This window comes from Colius striatus, chromosome Z, assembly GCF_028858725.1.
Source record: "Colius striatus isolate bColStr4 chromosome Z, bColStr4.1.hap1, whole genome shotgun sequence".
NCBI classification, from domain to species: domain Eukaryota; kingdom Metazoa; phylum Chordata; class Aves; order Coliiformes; family Coliidae; genus Colius; species Colius striatus.
Genome location: NC_084790.1, coordinates 60,127,202 through 60,152,618, shown reverse-complemented (window position 1 = coordinate 60,152,618; position 25,417 = coordinate 60,127,202). Strand labels below are relative to the sequence as shown.

The 25,417-nt window shown below is 41.0% G+C and overlaps 1 protein-coding gene across 2 annotated transcripts in view; it reads left to right on the top strand.

Moving 5' to 3' along the window:
• The window catches only part of SLC24A2 (solute carrier family 24 member 2), a 110,990-nt gene extending 85,982 nt beyond the window's left edge, over positions 1-25,008 (top strand). For both annotated transcript variants that reach the window (XM_062017859.1, XM_062017858.1), the window contains 4 exons: positions 10,205-10,333; positions 16,529-16,618; positions 17,062-17,228; positions 20,150-25,008. In XM_062017859.1, the coding sequence (XP_061873843.1) occupies positions 10,205-10,333; positions 16,529-16,618; positions 17,062-17,228; positions 20,150-20,399 (636 nt within the window). In that variant the 3' untranslated portion in view covers positions 20,400-25,008. The remainder of the gene's footprint in view (positions 1-10,204; positions 10,334-16,528; positions 16,619-17,061; positions 17,229-20,149) is intronic.
• Positions 25,009-25,417: the final 409 nt, after the last annotated feature.

Sequence of the window (25,417 nt, the reverse complement as noted above, 5' to 3'; positions counted from 1 at the left end):
CCCACCATATGGTCTGTAAGACATTCCCATTTCATTTGCAGCCAAAAAATTGCCTTCCCTCTTGATATTGCACCTTCCTCAGGGATTTTGTTCTACTTATGGCATTCTGTCTCTACACCTTTATCAGGCTGCCAAAAAGAAGACTTCATAAAGTGGTACTGAGCATGTGTGAGAAAACAAAATACTGAAAGGAAACTATCTCATTAAATGTTATATAGGGTGCCCTTCAAAGGAACGATCCTTTTGAGAAGTCCAGTTGTTTCTCCCCGTCCCTGCCACCTTCTTAAGAAGCATTTCATTAAGTATGTTCAGTCATAGTCATTTTAACCTGTGGCTTTCCTAAAAATAGCTTGCAATCTGAAGATAACACCATTTCCTCCCACCTACACACACACGCACACATGCCCATACACTCACGCACACGTACACATGCGCACATTTTTACCTGTTTCTATGGAAACCCCACTGGAAATGCTAACATGCCAACCGTGTCAGTGATAACTTTTCCATAAAAATATAAGGCAACTTATATGTCGTGGGGAAATGCCAGAAACACTTTATTGTTTTCACTGTATCTAATCTACTTACCTGAGCAAGAGCACGGTGAGGCATGCTTTGCCTTCGTCATCAAAGAACTGCAATGGTATGCAGTGCATTTCAGGACACAGTCTTTTGTGGGGACCAATCTCTTCTGCCCTGGAGTGCTCGCTTCATTTGCATCAAATTTGCATGATGTACATCTGAGTGGCCTTGTATTCTCTGTCTCAGACCATATGATTCTGGGCTATGTAAACGTTTCTATTTCATAAAGAGCAGGTAGAGGAGATTAGGCATGCTTTGTTGTAAGGCTGTGGTATATTCTAGCATCCATGGTATTTTTTTCATTGATCCTTAGAAATATATTTTCCGAGGCCCAAATATTCTTTCAGTTGCCACATTCAGTCTAAATGCCTGCATCATGTTTGCTGGCATAGCTCTTTGTGTATTAATGATAATGGCACTAGCATCAGAAGGGATTGATTTTAATTTTCCCAAAGGCTGCTTAACCTTTCATCGTATGAAAGATGCTCCAGTTCCCTGATCATCTTGGTGGCCTGGCACTGGACACAGGACTCCAGATGAGGCCTCACCAGGGCACAGTAGTGGGGGAGGAGAACCTCCCTCAACCTGCTGACCACACTGTTCTTGATGCATCCCAGGATGCCATTGGCCTTCTTGGCCATGAGGGCACATTGCTGGCTAATGCTTAGTTTATTATCAGCCGGGACTCACAGGTCTCTCTCTGAAGAGCTGCTCTCCAGAAGCTCGACCCCCAGCTTGCACTGGTGCAGGGGGTTATTCCTCCCCGGGTGTAGGACTCTGCACTTGTCCTTGCTGAACCTCATGAGATTCCTCTCTGCCCAACTCTCAAGCTGGTTGAGATCCTGCTGAATGGCAGCACAGCCTTCTGGGGAATCAGCCAGTCCTCCCAGTTTGGTGTCATCAGCCAACTTGATGAGGGTACAATCTGTCCCCTCATCCAGGTCATTAATAAAGATGTTGAACAAGACTGGCTCCAGAACCGATCCCTGTGGAACTCCACTGGCCACAGGCCTCCAACTCGACTCTGTGCCATTGATCACCACCCTCTGGGCTCTGTCATTCAGCCAGCTCTCGATCCACCCCACTGTCCACTCATCCAAGCCACACTGCTTGAGCTTTCTGATGAGGATGTTATGGGAGACAGTGACAAAAGCCTTGCTGAAGTCAAGGAAGATGACATCCACTGCTCTCCCCTGATCTAGCCAGCTGGTTATGCACTCATAGAAGGCTATCAGGATGGTCAAGCAGGATTTCCCCTTGGTGTATCCGTGTTGACTACCCCCGATAACTGTCTTTTCCTTCATGTGTTTAGTGACAACATTCAGGATGAGTTGTTCCATCACTTTTCCAGGGATGGAGGTGAGGCTGACTGGCCTGTAGTTTCCTCGGTCATCCTCCTGCCCTTTTTGAAGACCGGAGTGACATTGGCCTTTCTCCAGTCCTCAGGCACTTCACCTGTCCTCCATGATTGTTCAAAAATGATGGAGACAGGCTTAGCAATCACATCAGCCAGCTCGCTCAGCACTCTAGGATGCATCCCATCAGGAGCCATTGACTTATGATCCTTAAGCTTGCCCAACAAGTCTTTAACTTTTTCCTCTTCCACCCAGGGCAAGTCCTCTGCTGTCCTGGCCATCCTGTTATCCTGAGTTCACAGTGCAGAGAGGATTAATATAAATTTGCTTACCTAAGAAGACTATCCAGATACACAGAATGCATTCTGAAAGCTCGGGGATTTTATTTTATTCACTACTTGAATTTTACAAGATCTTTTGAGGAAATACACATTCATTCATGTCTTAGTTACCCCATAGAAATTGCATACTACTGTACTAGCTTACTGCCTAACCTTTCTTCACCTATTTTTCTTTTTCCAAATGAAAGGTAGGAGAAGATAAATGAGTGATTCAACTTACAGACAAGTAACAGAAAGCTGAGACTTGAGATTGTTCACAGCAGGGCTTGAATTGTCTTTGTCTTCTGCTTTTCCAGTGAAAGAAATTAATGTGATATTTGCTGTTGTAAAGTAAAAGAAAAAACCAATCTCATTTCTGGAAATCTGTACTTACCTCTGTGACAGGTAACATTTTGAGACATTATGATTTTTTTCTTGATTCACTCACTGTGGGAAGAACAAGAAAAAAAACAACAAAACCTCAGCAGTCATTCGCAGCTCTGTCAGGCAAATAAAGAAATTGCCTTTCTATAGGTGGTACAGTATTTTTACTTTAGCATAAACAAATTGAAGTGCAAATAGTTCCTATCTGCAATTTCCTTTATTCTGGATTCATATGCCAATTCTGTATTGATTAGTGATATCAAAAGTCAAAATGCACAAGAAATGTACAAGCATGAGAATTTATAGCTCAGCTCTTCAGCTTCCTGAGAATCTTGGAGTCATAGAATGGTAGGGATTGGAAGGGACCTATAGCTGTTACACAATACAGACTAGTAGGTAGTAAATAGTGAAAATCAGTGTTTCAGACAAATTTGAGGTGGTTCTTGGTACTTGTTTTCCATTTTATCCTAGTGTCAGGTAACAGTATAAAAATATAGTGTGATGCTGTGCCAGAAAAGCCATTGTTTTTCCCTAGAATGAGTGTAAGCATCTATGGAGACAATGATTTTCTAATGTTTGCTAGAAGCAGTGACCACATTGTGACTTTGACAGATGGAGTTTGCTATAAGCTGTTGTTTATAAACAAAATAGTTTATAAATGTCACCATTTTTTGTATTGTTTATATAATGTGAAACACACCATTGTTTCCTCTCTTTGGAAGAATTTTCTTGGAACATTGAGAAAAGTCAGAATAGTCCTGTGCAAACCAGTAAGAGATTTCTTCTGTGGGAGTACAGACAAGTATTAAATAGATGTCCTTGGATTAAGAACTTGTGAAAGACGGAGCACCCAGAGATTTGGTAGCTTCTTCAATGTTTGTAATGACTTACATAGAGGAAGAATTGAAGAGGCAAGAATAAGGTTATGAATATATGTAGATTGGTTTAAAATAGAAGAACATTTGTTCCAGATGTATAAAAGAGAACACAGAGCAAAACAACCCTTCTCCTTTCTTAAAAAATAGGGACTCACAACTATATTTTTTTTTGTAGTTTAAAGATGTTCCTCATTAACTCTGACAGAACATACAAATGGAGCGTTTTCCTATTAGAGAATGAATTTGGTTATCATTATTGATTAATATATGCTGGAGTCTCAATCCGTCCCATTTAGGCATGAATATACATGTGATATTCATCACTGCAAATTCATACAGAACAAAAAGATAGACCTAGACACAAGCAAGAAAAAAATGAGAATACAGTAAATAAAGAGTGTAAAGAATTATGACAGCTAAGGAGAATTTCATAAAAACACATTAATGACTATTGTGTATTAAGATCTAATGCAGCTTATGTCTAGACCTTTAATGTCCGCTTATGTCTAAACCTTTAATGACTGCTTGTCCAGGAGCACAAGCAATGTTCTTCTCTGTCATTCCAGTTTCAGAGAATAATGAAGAAATGAGAAGATGCAGCAAGTTAATAATTGGCTCCAAGACTGGTGTCACCAGCATAATTTTGGATTTTTTGGTCATGGGCTGGTCTATAGAACACCAGGACTTCTGAAACAGACTCAGTATATCTGTCTTGAAAGGGGGAAACAGGAGTTAACAGGGCTTATTGAAAGAGCTTTAAACTGGAATTGAAGGGGTAAAGAGATAAAAACCAGGCTCACTAGAGATAAGCCTGGGGGTAGCATGCCAGTGTTTAACGAATGGTGTGTTAGCAAGATCTGTCAGTCTGCTGCGTGATGTGCGGAGTTCACAAGAAGGCATTTGAAACGTCCCTTTATTAATGTACACAGCACCTTAACCATCTCAGTGGAGGGAGGAGAAGGAGATCCACACAGCAGCACAGATGTTCGGGTTTTCACTGTGTTAGAAGCTACAGAAGCACCTGACAACATTCTCATAGGAATTATTGCTTCTCCTCAAAAAAAGTGTTGGGTTCAATAGCTGAAGTACATCTACACAGCATGGGCAACAAACAAGAGTTGGAAGCCATTGTGCAGCTGAAAAAACTATTATGTAGTTGTGGTCATGTAAACATGATGGGATGACTCACACAACTGGTGTACTGCAATAGAGGACTCTTCAGAAGGAATAGGCATGGAAGGAGAGGTGGTGGGGTAGCTCTGTATGTTGGGGAGTGTTCTGACTGTCTAGAGCTTGATGATGGTGATTAAAAGATTTTTTTGGGGGTTTTTTTTGGGTTTTTTTTTTGTTTGTTTTTTTTTGTTTATGGGTAAGAACCAGGGGAAAGGCTAACAAGGCTGATATCATAGCCAGAGTCTGTTATATACCACTCAGCCAGGATGAAGAGATAGATGAAATATTCTATAAGCATCTCAGAGAAGTTTTATGATTGCTTGCTAGCCCATGTTCTTTTGAGAGGCTTCAAATTAACAGATGTCTGCTGGAAATAAAATGCAGGATAGAAGAAACAGCCTGGGGGGTTCCTGGAGTGTGTAGGAGACAACTTCCTGACACAGCTGGTGAGGGAGCTGGCTATCCCAATGGAGCTGATGTTCGTAAACAGAGGAGGATTTGTGTCTGATGTGAATGAGTCCATCTTGGGCACAGTGATCATGAGGTGATCATTTTCTGTTCTTGGAGGAGTAAGGAGGGAGGTCAATAGAACTACCATCTGGGACTTCTTGAGGACAGAATTCGGTGTATTCCAGAGCCTAATTAACCTCCAGTCCCTTGGGAGGCAGTCCTGAGGGCAAAGTAGTCCAGGAAGGCTGAACTTTCTTCAAGATGGAAATCTTAATTAAAGGTGCAGGAGCAGGTCATCTGCATATGCTGAAAAATGAGCCAGCAGAGAAGTACACCAGCCTGGCTGAACAGAGAGCTTTGATTGGCATTCAGGAAAAAGAGAGTTTATGACCGTTGGAAGAAGAGTCAGGCAACTCTGGAGGGCTACAACGGAGTCATGAGTTTATGCAGGTATAAATGGAGAGAGCCAAAGCCCAACTGGAACTTTAATTATCTACTACAGTTAAAGATAATTTTAAAAAATCATAGAATGGTAGGAAGGGACCTTTAGAGATCATCTAGTCCTACCCCTCTGCCGAAGCAGGACGATCTAGATCAGGTCACACAAGAACACATCCAAGTGGGTTTTGAAGATCTCCAGAGAAGGAGACTCCACAACCTCACTGGACAGCCTGTGCCAGGCCTCCCTCACCTGCACAGTGAAATAGTTCTTATGTTTAAATGGAACTTTTTGTGTTCCAGCTTCATCCCATTACCCCTTTTCCTGTCACTAGATACAATAAAAAAAGGGATATCCCAACCTCCTGACATCCACCGTTTAGATATTTGTAAATATTAATGAGATTTCCCTCTCAGTCTCCTCCAGACTAAAAGGCCCCAGTTCCTGCAGCCTTTCCTCGTAAGGAAGATGCTCCAGTCCCCTGATTATCTTGGTGGCCCTGTGCTGGACTCTGTAAATCCATTTATAATAAAAGAGGAGCTAAGGACAATCTTCATCTTTTATTGGATGCAGGGGGAAACATAGGAACAAAGACAGAGGAAGAGACTTGAGATACTTAATGCCTTCTTTGCTTCTGTCTATAATGGTAAGGCCAGTTGTTCTTCAGGTACCCAACCCTCTGAGCCAGAAGACAGGGCCGAGTAGCAGAATGAAGCCCCCCATAGTCCATGGGGAAATGTTGTGTGACCTGCTGACCCACCTTGACACCCACGAGCCATGGGACTAAATGGGATCCACCTGAGGGTAGTGAGGGAGCTGGCAGAAATGCTCACCAAGCCACCCTCCATGATCTACTAGCAGTCCTGCGTCACTGGGGAGGTTGCAGCAAACTGGAGGTGATATAATGTGACTCCTGTCTGCAGGAGGGGCCAGAAGGAGAGTCTGGGGAACTACAGGACTGTCAGCTTGACCTCAGTGCTGCAGAGTGTTGTGAAGCAGATAACCACATGCAACATGCAAGACAAGTAGATGATCAGTCAGCATGGGTTTACGAAAGGGAGGTCCCACTTGACTAAGCTGGTCTTCTGTGACTTTAGTGAAGCCTTTGACACTTTGCTACAGCATCCTCCTGTAGAAACTGGCTGTCCATGGCTTGGATAGACCTATTCTGCAATGAGTAGAAAACTGTCTGGATGGCTGGGTCCAACGAATGGTGGGAAATGGAGTTAAATCCCGTTGGTGGCCAGTTGCCAGTGGTATTCCCCAGGGCTGAGTGTTGGGGCCTATTCTCTTTATCCAATGATCTGGATGAGGGGTTTAAGTGCACCCTCTGTAAATTTGCAGAGTATGTGAAGTTTGGGGGCGGTACTGCCTGAGGGCAGAAAGTCTCTCCAGAGGGACCTGGACATGCTGGATCAATGGACTCAGGCCATTCCTATGAAATTCAACAAGGCTCAGTGTTGGGTTCTGCACTAGGATCAAAACAACACCATGGAACGTTACAGGCTTGGGACAGAGTGACTGGAAACCTGACCAGTGGAAAAAAAAAATGGGACTGTTGGTTGACAGGTAGCTGAACATGAGACAGGTGGCCAAAGCAGAGAGTGGCATCCTGGCCTGTATCAGTGATGTGGCCAGCAGGACTAGGGCAGTGATTGTCCCCCTCTACTGGGCACTGATGAGGCTGCATCTGAAATTCTGTGCCGTTTCTGGCCCCTCATTACAAGACAGACACTGAGAGAAGCATGTCCAGAGATAGTGAGGATTCTGGAGAACAAGTCTTATGACAAGTGGCTGAGGGAACTGAGGTTTTTTTAGCCTGGAGAAGAGGAAGCTGAGAGGAGATATGATCTCTCTCTACAAGGACACAAAGAAATATTCTGAAATTGCACCAGGGGAGGTTTAGATTGGAGATTAGGAAGAGCTTTTTCACTGAGAGAGTTATTAAGCATTAGAATGGGCTACCCAGGGAGATGGTGGAGTCACCATCCCTAGAGATATTCAAAAGACACATAGAGTAGGTGCTGAGGGTCACAGTTTAGTTTAGTGTTGGGCTTGGCAGTGTGAGGTTGGTGGTTGGATTTGATGATCTTCAAGATCTTTTCCAACCAAAACGATTCTATGATTCTATGACACAGACACAAGACCAGAATGAGGTCCATTTTGAAATACAGTGTGTACTGACACACTACTGCTAATGTAAAGCTTTTGTTTTGATTAAACAGAGTTGTTAATCATGTCTGATCTCTAAAGATGTCAATCCAAGAAATATTTTGTCATTTACTGCGGTTTATGAAGCAGATCATTATGGAGCTTGATTCCAGCTGAGTCTGCTGCTTGAATTATACAGAAGCCATTTAGAATGAGTTACCTAGGCAACCCTTCAGTTGGTCCTTTTGTGCTAAAATTTACCTCAGTCAGCATATTTCAAAGCTGAGCATCCATCTCAGGTTGATTTTCACACCACTACAGCATTTACCAGAATGGAAAAGGAATGGATTTTGCTTTTAGGAAGTAACTCCACAAACTCCTTCATCAGCTTAGTCTCCAAAAAGTCAAGCTTCAATTGATCGTACTGGTGAAGTACAGATCATCTGCCTGCTCCAGTAAAGAACTGAAAGCTAAGCGCAAAAGCTAGCCTTTTAGGCTGCTTGGGAGCTTTTTAAGTACAGCATGACAAATTGTGCCTATATGCAACTTTTAAATTTTATAATGATTTTACCTAATATAACCTGTTCACTTCACTGCTGTCTTACAGTCGTGCCTTAGGAGTGCCACAAAGTATAGCAGTTATTGAAACAGTCTTCTGTTGACATCAACAGGTAGCTGTCAAAGCAGCTGCAGCCTGTCAATGTGCCAGGAGGTAAATGAGGGATTGCTAACAGTTCATCGGTGTCAGGTGATACATTCATGGTGGAAGAGCTTGAACTGAGAATTGATCTTGCTCTGTAGGTGCTGGAATAATTAAGACTGATTCTTCAGTCAAAGTTAGCAGTAAACAGAACATGTTAGGAATAATGCCAACATATGGTGACATTTCACCAGTAACTTTTTTGCTTAGGAAAAAGCCCAAAACCTGGCATGGTCATTCAAATAACTTTATATAACATTGTTATAAGGTTTATGCAAGCAATCCTAAGGGCAATGATTGAGAAGAAACTTCTGGGAAGAGTAACCTGAAACGTTGTAGAGAGGAGTGAATTCTCAGTTATTCTCTTTTTGCAAAAGAAGCAAACTAGAAAATTACATGAAGAAGTAGTGTTATGCCTCTCATACTCTCACACAGAGTTTTTACCAGGTTGTTTATTTGTTTTTTACTTTAATTTTCACTGAACTCTCCAGGGTTCCACAGGCTTAGCTCAGTTTACTTTATACACATCTGTGTGAAAGAAACATTTAGACCATTTTTCCTTGTGCCCGATTCTGTGGTGTGAGTTGTAGCCATGTGCAGTTCTGGAGTTCTACCTATTCTAGAAGTTAAAAAATTATTTTAATACATACACCCAAATGGCTGAATCGTGCTCGCTTTCTTTCTGTGGCAGTCTGAGAGGGCTCCATTTTGTCAGCAGAAGCAGTCTAAGGAAAGAGAAGTATATTGCAACCAAAAGGTTTTCTGTAATGGGAAAAGGTCCCTATATACTTACTCTGTAGTAGAGATGACAGGTGAATGGCATGCACTTAAAAGGAGACTGGTGATTGATTAGCTACAGAAGTAGGAGAAGACTATCTTTCAGTTTCAGCATGAAGTTTTTAAGAAGACTGCTGCCTTGTGACTTTGTGTCAACATGGGAGACTCAGGCTTTTTCCAGACAAGGACAGCTCACCAGTGGAGCTGGGGCCTGGAGAGACTGGGCTGTCTCCGTCCTGGGTGTTTTTTTCATCTTGACTGGGCAGAACTCTGAGCAGCCCAGTCTGACCACCCGTCAGGCTGAGGAATGGAGACCACAGAATGGTAGGGGTTGGAAGGGACCTCTAAAGATCCCCAGATCCCTGCCCACTTAAATTACCACATGGTCCTGTGAACAGGAAAATATACATATATATGTGTATATGTATATATGTGTATATATATATATTACTCAAGCTTTAAAAGTTAGATAAATGCATACATACTTATGCACACATACATATAGTTCTGTTTATATGAATATATGTTTGAGCATGTGTACACACACGCATGTACATATCTGTGTCTTTATCTCTACCCCTGCCTCTGTGTATATCTATCTGTGTGGTCAAACAGTCTAGACAGTTTTGATCCATGACTAGATTAGCCCACATTGCAGGGAAGAGCCTGTGGGAAAAGCCAGTGTGAAGATAAGTCAAGGCACAGAGTTCCCCTCCAGGGACACTACTCTGTTCATCTCAAGAGACCAGCATCACTGTCAGCATGGCTGCAAATGAACAACCTCAGGCAGTGCTTGCTGCAGAGATACCTCATAGTGTGACCAAAATCTTTTTTCCTGTGTCCTAGATAATGTTGGTAGGTAGCTGTGGTGTTAATGTTTTCAGATCTCATGGGTTCTTGCTGAAAGACAGCATGGTCCTCAGGACTTCGCGTTAAAGAAGGCCTAATGTCATTCGTGCACGTCAATATTCTGCTCACTGCAGCTTTTTTAACAGAATGAAGAGGATGAGGACCAGCCTCTCAGCCTGGCCTGGCCTGACACTCTACGCAAGCAGCTCACCTACCTTCTTGTATTACCCATTGTTTTTCCACTGTGGGTTTCGCTTCCAGATGTTAGAAACCCTGTAAGTAACTGTTCTTGTAAGTTGGTGTGTTCTGCACAACAAGATGGCTGTCTAGCTAAATGCCAAAAAGGAGCTGTAGTGGATTTGAGTGAAAACATAGCTAATGATTTTTTTTTAATACTTTCTTCCTTGAAGAATTGATCACAACATCAGTGTTCAAAACTTCAAATGGATGCTTATGTGCAACTGGGTGGTAATAGCTCTGTAAAGATAGATGTTTGTAATTTTATGACACAAAGTAAAAATTCTAAAAATTTGTCTGGAGCCTTCATGTCTGCATTTCTATCTCTTCACTGAATATCACATAAGTGCTGGGGAAGTCTGTCCATCTGCAGTGCCCTAAAGGATATCACTGGAAGATTTTATATTGTATGAATTATCTCTGCAGTTCAAAAAAAATGATACATGTTTCTCTTCAAATCCATGTTCTTCTAAACCTTTGTCTTGTCATGGTTGAATTTTCACACTAGCACAATAACCATGTTGTTCCATGTGTAAAATAACTGCTAGCTTTGTTGCAAACACAGCTTGAAATAATGTAAGACTGTTAATTCAAATTACTTCTGTGACAAGTTGTCAAGTCTTAGCACTTTCATATTCTCATATACAAATAGATCTGGATCATGAGGCTCATGGAAAGTAAAAGAAAAAAAGTCAAGAGTTGAAAAAAATCCATTAGTAGTGTTTTAATCTGTTTTACTTTCTGGATCAAAAATAGATTATAAACTACTGCAAGACAGGACTGCACAGCTTATAAGGTTATAAATCAACACCCTGAATTCCTTCTTCCTCCTCACACACATTGAAGACTTCTGCATCCCACACACTGAAAAACTGCAATTCAGTGCAAGAAACAAGCTAAAATGAGATCTCTGATTTGGTTTTAGATAAAAGTTTCTCAAAGGAGTTAACCTGACATTTTCCCTTCCAATCTTTAAGCTTTCTGAAAGTTTTCAAACAACTCTGGGGAAACACATTTTGTTTGGTAACACAGAGAGCATACTACCTGAATTTTAAGATTGTTTATTTCTGCATTTATACCCTCCCTTTATCATTCAAAACTATACTCGTATTTTTTTTCCATAATTTGGCCTAAAAGAAGCAAGTACTGCTAAGAAAAAAATATATGCATTATTTTGAACTTAGAAAATGTGAAGTTCACATCAATAGACTTACTGCCTTATCTAGTACGCTGTATTGAGCAAATGAGAACAGTTGTTACAATAATGGTTTTGGAAAACAAACATCTTAAGAAGTTGTATGCAATTGTGTGATGCATGTGATTATTAACACTAGTTTTCTTCACAACAGAAGTGGCATGCTGACATCCTGCAGCTAAAATACCCTATCATAACACAAAAGATAAGCATGGTTCTATATGCCAGAGACTTCAATGGGCATCAGAGTTTTAAAATTTCATTCACTGAAAGGAGTAGCTTTTTTATACAAAAGCAAAAGAAATGCAGTGTGTAATTATATATAGTGATAACAGAAGAGGCTAACAGGCTGTATCAGTATGACAAAGTGCCTACTTTGAACATTGCTGGCAAAGAATTAACCAGATGCTTGCATAAACTAACTTTTCAAGGACAGGTCATTAGTGTATTTGTCTCTCAGATATTCTCGCATATGCCTGGGTGCCATCTCCGCTATTCCTTTCCTGACAAAACCAAAACTCAATATCACAGCTCACCATGTGCATCAGAAAACAACTTTCCATGAAATCTGTGAGGCAAAAGTTAAAACAAACCTAAACCAATACTTAAATAGATTTTGTAGGTAGGCTTACTGGCAGATTTGCAAGTGTGGTGATTTTAGTCAGAAACCCAAAATCTGCATTAGAATGCTCAGATTAGTGTGTGGATATATGAAAGGAACACTTGATGTGTACTCATTTGAGAAACCATAAGGAACCTTTGACATCCTCTATGGGTTGCCCACTTTTAAAAAATGAGTTCTCCGTTCCTCCTAGAGTCTTTTTTCTGAAGTGTTTTTTTATCTCCACATAATGGAGGCAGTTTGACTGCATTTACTTGTACTATACCAAGTTATATTTATCTCCATAAGACCCAGAAGGTCTAGAAAAATTATTTCAAGTATGAGGCCTCTGGTTAGAAAGTCAGCAAAATCCTTGCTCCCTTACTATGCTCTGATGTACACGTATGTGGTTTTTTATATACTTAGAGTAGATGATGCATTCATTCAACTCTCAGCTGATTGAATAGCTGGCATGTTTTTAGCTGTGTTTAGTGCCCTAATAGTACCTGTTTGTATTAAGGAAGTATATATTAAAATCTTCACTATAGCATCAATAATGCTACTGGCAACACACCAAAGGTAGATGTGCCCTTGAGAAATTTTGTACTTGACCTTTTGTTCAGGTATTTTGAACAATAACGCGTATTTTACTTGTACTGATAGCTTATTTCCCCAGTGACTCTGTAAAGGCCACAAATGCAACTGTCCACCTCTGGCAGTAAAGGGGTAATGAAAAATTGAAAGCAGTATGATGTGACCAAGGTGGCCCTAGGGTCAGTGGCAGATATTGAACACCATCTCTTTTGTTACAGCCCTACTGCACTGTCCATCCCTTTGTGTTACAGGCCAGAAAAAAAAAATGGCTACTGGGGCTCCAGTCTTGCTGTCACTGGACCCATATGGGCAGTTCATTATATCTCTGCAAATTCCCGTTCCTGATGACAAGGTACAACATGAACTCTTGTTGCCGTACAGAGATGCGCTGTTACCAAGGGGACAAGGACAAGATGTTCCTGCAGAGATCCAGTTACAGGAGCAGGTTCTGAGTAATCAGATTTAAGCACTGTCAAGTACAAAAGGAAAATCAAATCTTGCAATGCAGACAAATTTATGTATGAGACAAACAAATGGTTCATTCAGGTTAAAAGATAGTTGCTTTACAAACTATTAAGCACTCACTGTTTTTCAGGATCAGGCTCTTAGAAGAAAAATCTTCATACCTGGATCATTCTTGATACTTGAAGTCCTATTTTTCACACATCAGCATGAAATCAATGTAGAAATGTACCAAGAAAATATCTTTAAGATTGTTGGTAGCAGGAACAGTATACAATACAACCAATCTACAGCAAAAATACAAAATTATTTCTCTTTTGTTAAAAGAAAATAACATATGAACTGAATGATCTGTGGCCTTTCTCTTTTGTCTGTTACTATGACGGCGACAGAACCAGCTGGTAATAAGCTGGGCTTTCTGTCTTTACAAGGCAACCATCAAAACGGCTACCAGAAAAAGTGGAGAGAAGTTTTGCTGTCTGCTGTTTCTGACTAACTCTTCTAGGAAAATGCTTGGAATTGGCAGCGCTCTGTATTTCCAAGAGCTAGGGAGTTGCAATGAGATAAACCTTAAAAGAACGCTGCCATTTGTAACAAAATAAGTATGATTATTATTATACTCTGGAAATAAAATCCAACATCCAAAAAAGAGTCAGCACTCTCATTACTACTTTTTACAAATTTATTCTATATGCAAACTATATAGCAGCATCTGCGTAGTCTATCCTTGATTTCATCACCTATAATGTGCACTGGCTTTACATTTGGCCTTTTTGGGTTTAAATGTTCCCCCTTTTAAAAACTGTTAAACCCATTACATTACTCTTACCGTGTTGCTCAGTTAATTTTACTGGGAGGGGATCGGCTAAGGCAGGCTGGGAATACACATGCTGCAAACTTACTGACTCTTACTTCTTAGCCATCTGAATTCTGTGAGTGTCTGACTCAGATAGGCAATGCCTCATTATTTTGCAAGAACTGTTTGCTGTATATAATTGCATTGACAAAGAGCAATTACTGTCTAGAACGACTCTTGCTGTATTATTTTTGTGTAAGCCAATGTATGCTTATATCTTGAGTGCTGTATAGTGATTATTCAAATTGCATTGCTATAAGGTGCTCTATGAAGATTTTGTGGCCAGCTGTAACAAGCTTATTGCTTCGTCATCTCATTCACCATATGTGTTGCCAGAAAATCACATTTTTTTTACAAAAAAGACAAAAAAATGTTGAAAGAGTTGGCTGCTAAGAATGGTGAAAGAGAAGTGCTAACTGTTTAGTTTTAAAAAAGGAAGTCACTATTTAGATTCATTTATCCCATCTGGACTCAATTCTGCTAACACTGGTGTCAAATCGCTATTTTAACAGCCTTCTGCTTCTTTCAAATTGTGTGTCCCTCCGTGCATAAAAGTAAAGTTTTGATTTCAAAATTGAAAAGTCCATCTGAGTAGGCTTAAACATCAGAAGATCGTTATCAGATTTTCTGATTTGATGAAAATTTAGAAGTGTATTTTGAGAAAGTAACTCTGTTTGCTCTGTAAAGAGTTAAGGAGCAGTTAGAAGCAGATCAAGCAAAGTACCCTGAGCAGTTCTAGAAACACTGCTTGTGACAGTAACAGAATTTATAGGAGAAGAATGTTTCCAAGTGCCATTGTGTCTATTTATGCCTATATTTAGAGATAATTCATTTAGAACACCTACTGGAAAAAATTTTCTTGCTCAGTAGCAGTTCAGTTATTTATTTATATAGGAGGTAGGATGGGAGCATTGTTAAGTCTGTACTGTCTTTAATGTGTGTTCCTATATGTTTCCAATTGTGGAGTTGTATAGGTCATGTTAGTGAACGTTTAGGAGCTCAGTTCTCAGGAAGGTGTTTAGCATTATGCAAAGTGCCCACAGGAAATGACTAGGTGTTCTGTAGCACAGCCTACAGTTGCACCAGCTGCTAGAGCAGATATGGACCATCTAATTGTCCCATTCCTTAGAGTGTGCACAATTGCTATTGCTGACTTTACCTTTTTCCTATCAGTAATGACCTGATCTCATTCCATTTACATCAGCAGAAAGAGTATACACAATTTCAATGAGCTGCAGACCAGCCTTGCTCTTTTCTGGTTCAGCTGACTAAAGGACAGGGTCATTCCTGCATGACCAGCACTAATGGCCAGCCAGTTCTCTGGGCACCTCTTAGTCCACAACCACCCATGCTGTTTCCTAAACTTGAGGTTCTCCCAAATAAATGCCTCTTGTGTCTGTTACATAAGAAAAAGTGTCTGAACAGCTCCATGAACTCTCTGAAAAAAGAGGGTTTTATCATGGCTTGAGCAAGCTGAATTGACAAAGTCCAAATAGTATATTTTTCTCAAAAAAACTGGTAATTCAGGGAAAGCCCTGTGGTGCTGTTTGCTCCCACAACACCTAGGAATAACCCACAGGCTAATGGGTGTCCTGGTGCAACAGGGGCAGGTTCTGTAGTGGAGAGGGGTACACTCACAGTGCACTGCCCAAAAATTACAGAGGCCTCTGCAGAGCAAAAAGTAGAAGTGGATTTAGCAAGGACTTAACAGGAACAGGTAGTGCAGGACTGAGCAGCAGCTGGAACAAGTATTCAAACCTACTTTCACAAACAGCCCTACTAGTCATTCATGAAAAATGGTAGGACTAAGCTAGTGACATGTCAGAAGTCATCTGTGGTGAGGATCTGTGTTCAGGTCAATGACCATAAAGATTGTGCTTTCATTCAAGACTGGTAGCATTCCTTCACAATACAAATTTCATTTTAGACACTGATTTGATTTAGACAATGATTGCCTAGTACAGTACTGCAGTCATGTTTTCTTCTTTTAGTAAAGTTGATCTCTTCTTGTTACACGGATCTAGTTATGTAACAAAATATTGCACAAAGTCGTTACGTGTGAATGAAAGGTATGGACACCTGTTCTAGCAATTCGAAAACATTCTTTTTGAATAGGCATGAAGCTATCAATAACTTTAGAAGTCAAACCACTGTTTAGCTAAACATATATGCAAACTGTGGCATTTAGAGTACGATACAAAAGTATAAAACTTGCCATTCATCACACAAGTTGTTAGATGTTATTTTACAACTGAAGCAGTTGGAAGAATGAGACATAGGCAAGTGTGTACCACTGTAGTGAGTCAGTTTCTTACCATTCTTGACATTTGACAACTCATTTTCAACCCAACTTACAGCCCTTAAGATTCTGTGATTTATTTTGATCATCTGGTGATGATCAGAATAATTGGCCAGAAGAGGTGACCAGAAAAGATGAGAGGCCACTCTCATTTTGAGAAGCAAATAAGAGTATAGCCTGTCAGCCTCCAACATAAGTATTCACTGTTTCTCTGTTTCTGTTTCAGAGGTCAAGAAAATTTTTTCCTATCACATTTTTTGGGTCTATCAGCTGGATTGCATTTTTTTCTTACTTAATGGTCTGGTGGGCACATCAGGTAAGGAAGTGATACTGATACAAAATGCAAGCTCTGAATTGTCTTTTGCACTCTGAGAGATTGTTTAGAATTGGAGTCCATCATCTATCGCATGCTGCATAGCAGTGCTTTATTTTAGGAGCTACAACCCCGGATGAAGTACTACTCAGTAAATGGAAGGTAGTTCAGAGAGTTGTGGTTGTCCTGACCACAGGGCTCAATCATTCCCATAACATCAGAGCCATCACCAACTGCTTGTTGATACCTACTGGTTCTATTTGACAGACTTACCTTACTCCTGAAACATACAGAAATCTGTGGAAACAAGTAATTTTGCAATCTTGTCTGTATTCTCCAAGCTAGTTGGCAAAGTCTAGGATAGTATTCTGGGTTAAACAAGTCAACAACAAAATCATTTCTTCACCACATTACCTTTTTTTTCTATTTTTGTTTAAACCTTTTAGGTTGGAGAGACAATTGGTATTAGCGAAGAAATCATGGGTCTGACTATTCTAGCTGCTGGCACATCCATTCCTGACCTTATTACCAGTGTTATTGTAGCACGCAAAGGTCTGGGGGACATGGCTGTATCCAGTTCTGTCGGGAGCAACATATTTGACATCACAGTTGGGTAAGTCCTACATCAAGAAAATTGCCTATTTTAACCCATCTTGTGTTCTTAGCGTCTTGCTGTGGTTTTGCCAAGGTGTTGCCCACAACATTTTTATGCCACTGATGCTTAAAAAGAAGGCAACACATTTGTTGCCTGATTCTTTGATACATTGAAGATCTGCCTAGGCACTTTAAAAAAAGGATTCAAGAGCATTGTTCGAAGAGGGAGTTTCTGAGGCTTTTGTCGTGGTTTAGGCCCATCAGAGAACAAAGACCACGATTAGCCTCGAGTACCGAAGTGGCTGAGAATTGCTCAAGGGCAGGGAGGGCTTAATTGCCGCTTAAGGTTCAGGACAAAACAGACCAGGCTACTCGGTTTGGGGAAGAAAATAGAGAAACAATTTAATACAACATCAACTAAAACATACCCCCAAAAACCCAAAACATAACCAAAATGAAACAACACAGAGTAATACATCAGTGAAGAGTCCAACCAGCCTTTTTAAGAACACCTTCTTGCCACCCCTCCCCTCTTCCCGGGCTCAGAGCCCTGATCCCGGTGTTTTTACCCTGTCCCCCCCTGAACGGTTCGGGGGGGCAGGCAGTGGGGGTTTCAGTTAGTCTGTTCCCGATAGCTTCTGCCGTTTGTCCCTCCTCAGGACGGGTGAACTCCACACCAGTCCTCCCTGCAAGTCCGTGGGGTAGCTCACACGCATGGCAGCCCTGCACGGGCTGCTCCGACGCGCACTTATTCCAAAGGCTGCAGCTCCTCTCTGCCTCTCGTGTGGGGCTGCTCTGCGGCACACAGGCTCTCCAACACGGCCTGGGCCATGGCCGTCTCCCCACACAGTCCCTCGCCCGTCCGGGCTCACTCACATGGAGCTGCTGGTAACTCTCAGTCCTGCCATGGATCTCCATAGGTTGCAGGGGCACAGCTTGCATTCCAGCTACGGCTTGCAAAGGGGTCTCTGGTCTATTGCCTCTCCTTCCTTCCACCTTCTCTGGCTGAAGGGTCCGCGTGGTCGCCTCCATCTTGTACCACTCTTACACCTCCTGCCTCGCATTCCGAATTCCCGTCCCCTAAATAGTGATGGCAGAGGCGCCAGATTGGCCCAGCCGGGCCGGAGGTGGGTGTGAACCCAGGAGCCGGGGGAGAGTCCGCAAACTCTTTACCGGGTCTTCACTGCAACCCGCTCCCCCTGTTACTAAGCCAAAAGCTGCTCCTTGCTAAACCAGAACACTTTTTATGATTTCATCAAGTTGCTGTTGTTTGCTTATATGACCACGCATTGTGCTAGTACTATAGCTTTTTTTATAAAGGATGATCATTGCCTCTGCAGTATTGAACATATTTGCTGTAATACAAACAGAATGTCTTGTGTAACTCATTTAGGCTGTGGCTGACGTGATTTTTTTTATACACCTGGCAAGTCCCAAATAACAAACCAATTCTCTATTAGAACAAAGGACCCTTTGTATGGCTCTGACAATGTGAAGCAGCATAATGTTGTACAGAACTGTGCTATTTACGCTTTACTGCTTCACAGCAGCTCCAGGATAATGATGTGTGGCATGCAGCTGAAATTCAAATTCCTTTGTGACCTTTTGAGTCCAAGCTAGGTCACGTCCAGAAATGTTGTAATCTATGCCTCATTGTTTCAAAAACACTCAGGAAATACACAGACAAATTCTCTTTATTCCCACATTCCCATCTTCAACACAGGACAGAGGCATGGAGAACCGTGTCCATACTCTCAGTTTCTCCAACTTTAGCTGTTTCTTGTGATCACTCATGCAGAAGGTCTAGTCATGGTCGAAGTCTTGAACAGCCTAGTCATCAGCAGATCATGGTTTGTGCTGCCAAAAATATACCAGTAACTGCACAGGCACAAGTTACATAGCAGATAATAAATGATTTTTTTACTCTGTCTGTTAGCTAATGGCAATACCTCAGCAGAAAAACTGGGACACTTTTTTCTACCAATCCAGAAGCATGAAGTGCTTGAAATAACATCAGTAAGCAGCAGACCTGCAAAATATATGAAAACATTACTCCCTACAATGTCAACTTAGAGCACTTAGGGTGCATTACAAAAATTTTATCTTTTGCAGTGCTTTTGTAAAAATTTTTGTCTTCCTGCCAGTGGAAATATTGTCCTGTACCAGCCTGCTAGACCTGTTACATTTACAACAGAATGGCACAGTTGAGCTGTAGGCTGGTGTAGTTAGTACTGAGGTTATAATAAAGTATTCTTATATGTATAATAAAGCTTAAATGGTGTGAGCTTCTGACAGCTCTCCTCATACTTGCTAAGCCTGCTAAGCTCTGATCAGTGGCTTAAATATTTATTTCAGCTTGACATCTTCCACAGGGATGTTGCCTCATTCTGTGGCATCAGAGATGAGAAATGCAATGACAGCAAATACAGAAATAGCAATTAAGCTGGAGTGCAGTTAAAGTTCAAATTTCAAAAAGTTCACAAGTTTATAGAGCGAAAGTGGATCAATGCTTTTGGAGGGCCAAATTTTGGGGGCAATGCCTTTCAGAGTGCTGGTCCTTCATGGCAAGGATGTGTCTTTATGTTACCTGCTCTCCTGTCATGCAGCCTCTTGGAAAGAGAGTGGAAGCAAATTCTTCCACAGATGGTCTGAAATCCAGAAACAACTGTAAGGGATCTTCCTGCTCACAGACAGGATGCCAGGTGATTTGTCAACTAAGGGAAATGTAATCACAAGTGTAGATGGTGGAAGAGTGAGTGGAGGGAGCCTAAATCCCATGTGTTCTCCCAAAGAAACACAAGCAAGCTGACAGAGGTGTGTAAACATTAGAAGAGCTGGAAGTCTTTCTGCCTCACTTTATGAAGGAAGCCTCTGGCTGTATTTTGTGCCCCTTTCTGCACCTCTTGAATGTTTCCTATATATTTTTCTGTTTCTTAACAGCCTTCCTCTTCCATGGCTCCTGTATGCTGTGATTAAAAGCTTTGCCCCAGTGACAGTCAGCAGCAATGGTCTGTTCTGTGCCATTGTCCTCCTCTTCATCATGTTGCTCTTTGTCATCCTCTCCATCGCTTTCTGCAAGTGGAGAATGAATAAAATCCTGGGCTTTCTCATGTTTGGGCTCTATTTTGTGTTCCTGATTATCAGCGTCCTCCTAGAGGACAAAGTGATCCAGTGTCCCGTCTCCATCTAGTGGAAAGCGCTGTTTCTCCAGAAAGCAAGCAAAACAACTATATTCGTTTAAAAGGAAAAGAAAAAGTATCAAAATGAGACAGCAAAAAAACACTACAGAAAGCTTCTATGAGAATAACCCGTGGATTTGTAAATTTCCTTTCCCTCAAGTGTAGAAGAAAGAAAAGGAAAAGGAAGAAAAGGAAGGAAGGAAGGAAGGAAGGAAGGAAGGAAGGAAGGAAGGAAGGACGGAAGGAAGGAAGGAAGGAAGGAAGAGTGAGGAAAGAAAAGAGAGGAAAGAAAAGGATACAAGGAGTGGGCCTCAGAGCTGACAAATGACCACTGCTGGACAGTGCAGTCACATGTGAAGGGCTGAGTCCGACTGTGCTAAGATTTTCTTTGCTGCAGACCATCCTTGCTGCTCTCCATACTGAAGATGCCACGCATGCACAAGTACAGCAAAAGCTACTGCTTTTCTTATGCCTATGGTACATACCCACAGACTTCTCTGTAGTAGTATACACAAACACACAGCATGCTCAGTTCTTGGAGCTCTCATTTTCAAAGGAGAATGCTAAGATTGACTTTGTGGAGGCACCACCCCCACACACACTCTGCTATGGGATTTTTCTGATAATCTGATTAAACTCATGAGTGGAAAGCTTACAACAAGTGCATGAGTCACAGACAAGGAAGAGCTTGCACATCTCTTCGTATAAGTGAATTTATATGATGTGATTTCAGCAAAGCCAGGGAGTTCACCAGGTTTTTGATCCTCTGCATCACAGCTTTGTAAAGGCAATCAGCAGGATATAAATGGTGGTTTATTACATCTTGCAAAACTCTTCAGATTCCAGAAATTCTGACTCTGGCACTGAAGGGCCACACTGCCTGGACATTTTGCCACTGGTGCAGATTTTCATTGCATTCACATGCAAAGACTAGAATGGGGATACTCTTTCTTCTCTAATAGCAATGCAGGCATGCAGAGACGTCATACAACTGTTATGTGAACACACCATTTTTTCTAATGCAGCAATACCAACAGCAGTACCAATGGCTTTCAGATGCTGTTATCATTGTGAGTTTGCCTTTTCATGCCAGAAGAAAAAGGCTACTTTGCTTATGCATAGTATTTCATACAGAAAATAGAAGTAGATGTAAAGTGGTAGCCTAATTGCTGAAGTGGATATATATTTTACAAGCTAACTTTTGGTATTACTTGGAGTGTAAGGACCTTCACAGCCTTTGCTGGAAGAGATCCCCAGCTGATGCACAAAGCTGGGGCAGTTCATATTTGTTCTTATAAATCTTGAAACTAGGTAGGAGAAACTAAGAATTTAAATATAGTGGAGCCGCAGGAAACCTACATGAAAATTTTCCAGGATTGCTAGAAGTGTGAATGTCTGAAAAGCCCAGGAAGGAGTGAAAATGCAATTTTATTTTAGTAAGTTTCCAGGAGAGGGTTCAAACCTAGAACAGAAAAATAGAGAGCACAACAAAGTGTTCATTTTTCCTGTAGTTTGCATGATTAACAAAAAAAAAACCCCAAACCAAAACAGGAAAAAAAGTGTGTGTAGAGGAGGAGGACTGGAACAAGTTATTTCAGATAATCATCATTTGTTTGTTCATGTCTTTTGTGCATTTATAGTTCATGAAATTTCAGTGCATTTCTGTGACCTGTTTCAGCATTGTTTTGTATTTGTATTGTGCTCACAGTGGCAATGCCATGCTCACAGCAGTGTATCAGAAAGCTCAGCACATTTTGTCTTGTCTGTTTTCCTGTGTACCATGCTATTTGCTTCTCACTCATCCCCTTTGTCCTTTACTGTTTTCCTGTTCTGTATTTGTATATAACAATATCTGATTAGAAAGTACAGACTTGGCAGAAAACAACGGTAGAGAAAACAATAAAATATACATATTAAAAATTACAAAAATGTTAATATTATGTGCTATCATGAAGATGCTGTTGAACAAAAGCAAGAAAACTGTCTTTTCCTAAGGTATTAAATCCTAGCTACTTTTAGAATCAGTATCTGATCTTAACTGTGCATTTGCAACATCTCTTCAGCCTTAGTGCTTTTTAGTGTGAGCTTCTCTGGTTGTGAGCAAAAAATTGTATATTTAAGAGCCTATCTTAACGTTGGTGCTCTTTATCTCTTAACGTTTGTCTCTGCGGATGTAGGCAGTGTGAAGATAGAGGGCAGGTATATACGTACCTACAGTGCCCTCTAAAGGCAAGAACAGCGATCTTGCAAAAGTGAATCTGTAACCCAAATTCTGAGTTGCAATGCAACAGACGTCCCAAAATACAGAGCTGACATCACAGTATAATCTATCTTAGAGGAGTCACCAAATGCTTTTATTTCTGTGACAGTGCTCGAAACTGGCAATTCTTTTGCAAGTGAGCAGAATAAGAGCTATCTAAAAAGGCATGTGCAGGAATAGTGATAGATCTGTGTGTGTGGGCACTTAGAATACACAAAGATGCCCAGATTCACTGGTCTGACAGTTCACATCAACAAACCATGAAATGGGCAAGAGTCTGATCTCTTTTCAGGGCAATACTCCTTTTGTTTTTCCCCTTTTTTTTTCCTTTTAATTCTCTTGATGACTTCATGGCCAGCATGGTGTGATGACTCCCACAGCCAGAAAAGAAAAAGCCCTGCCTGACCTAGAGGGCTGTAAGAGCACTCTGGTGCACTCTGTGAAGTGAGGTCAGCAGCAGCAGAAACTGTTGCACCACTAAGGGCAGCTAGGGAGTAAAGAACACCCTACACATGGGGAATATTTTGGTCCAAATCTGGCATCAATAGCTTGAAGGAAGACTTTTATGTGTAGGGCTAAGGGCTGATATCTTGTACTGGCATTTGTGTACCATCTTAAAATATATCTGACTCATCTCTTTGCCATGTCTGCTTGTCTCTACCAACATCTTCATCTTGGCAGGTATTAAAAGTAACTGTTTCTCTTCAGGAACAAGACACCTCATGGCTCCCACTGCCTTGCAACTGCTGGGCAGATCATTATCCAAATAACTGAATAATGTGTGGTCAGTGGCAGCTGAACTCCAGAGGTTGGAGAGATTTCAGTGACGTAGTGCAAGCTCTGAAAGCTCGTTGTATTTTCTAAGACAATCTTCTACATCAGTACCAGAGGAAATTGTTTTGGCATACTTGCACGCTGATGTGCTCTTTGCTTTTAAGGCAACAATTGTGCTAGTAGATAAAGAGGAGTGGGATGGGGAGAGAAGCATGGTTCTTTATCCTATGCAGAAGGAGTTTGAAAATCTTAAACTGGAGCACTGAGAGGACAACGAGAGCTGCTGTACCCCAGTGACTGGATATGCATAAGCTGTCCAGGCTCAACACTGCAGAAGATGAACACCACTTGTCACAACACTCCTGCTTTACAATGACAGCAAACTTCACAGCATAAAGCGTGTCTGGTTGTTCATAGCTGTTTCCGTGTGGGATCCATGGATGTTTCTCAACATTGTACACTTAGAAGCCAAAACTAAATTTCTATTTTCTTCAGCCAAAGTTGTGAATGACTTCACTAGGAATCTGGTCCCACAAACCACCTGAATTCTACAGTGAGTTGATTGGCCAGCATTGAAACCTCTTCCACCTGCCACTATGCCCATGCTCGCTCATTCATTCATTTGATCCTGATATCTGCATAATCCTTATGAGCCATAAATGAATAACGAATATGGGAATTGGTGTTATGATCAAGATTCTGTTTTAACTTAGTGTTTTCTGGACAAAGTTGGCAACACACTGAGTAACATGAGAATGCCACTTCAGGTTAAGTAGCCAAATCTCTGTGGCATGGTTGCACTTGACCAGAACCAAGGTTGGACGTGGTTTTTAGAAGGGATTTCCGGTAGCATTTGAGTAGGATTGTGGGTCAGATTGTAACCCATTTTAGTTTGTGCACTAACTTTATTGGAATTAAAGAAGAGAATGCGCCCCACCAGTACAAGATACCATTGGAGTCCTACAAATATTTTCTGTTTTCCACTAAAGAAAGACAGGAAGGGAGATGAAAAAAAAAGAAAATAAAGCCAACTTCCTGCTACTGAAGCCACCATAGTCTAGAGTAGAATCTGTAGCGTGAATGCTAGAAAAGTGTGCTTAAAAGAGTGCTATGTGGAGAATCTCCTCAAGAACTATATGTAGATGGGGAAAAACCTTTCAGCAAAGCTCTGTGTATTTTAAATTCACTATTTCACTGAAAGCTAGTGCTCTCTTGTAGTGCAGACAGGCTCTCTGTGTCTGTATGCCTCTGCTTATTTATACAATTGCTGTGGCTATGAATAATCTTCATGAAGCATAAAGCACAGTGAGTGACAAAGAAGCTTATCTAGATGTCATTTAATGTTGTAATGGCTACAAACCTACCATGTAACTTGCACATACGCTATTCTGAAGTAGTTTATGGTCACTGTCACTCATGGTACTGTTGTGTGTGGATATGAAGGTCCACAAAGCAGTAGGCTAAATGTGTGGTTAATCCAAGTACTGTAAAAAAATAGATGCTTAGAAATATACTTAATGTTTAGGTGTTTTTTAAGGGATTATTTCTCTAGTTGTCTTTTAATTCATTACATATTTTGCAGAGAAAAAAAAAGGGGATATACAATGTTTTTTAATTATTCTTTCAGCAGTAGTTCTTTAAAATAGCATCTTGTGGTCCATATATCTTATATTCTGAGTAAAATCTGAGTCTTTAACAAATGGATTAATTTCATTTATAACAAAGAAATAATTTCTTCTCCAACAACTGGCCCACTGAAATCCAGATTTCTGCTGTTAACTTGGGCAAGGTACGGATTTTTGTCTTAGGATCTCATATTTCATAAATGCACTTGCGTAACAAACAATTATCCTGGGATCTATGTACAAAGACAAAAAAAAAGCATTCACTTGTATTCTTGGAAACCATTTTACCTCTTGTAAATAACAATGACATGACAGAGGAAGAGACGGTTAGTTCCTTTGATCAGCTGATTCTTGTTTTCCTGCTGTTCCT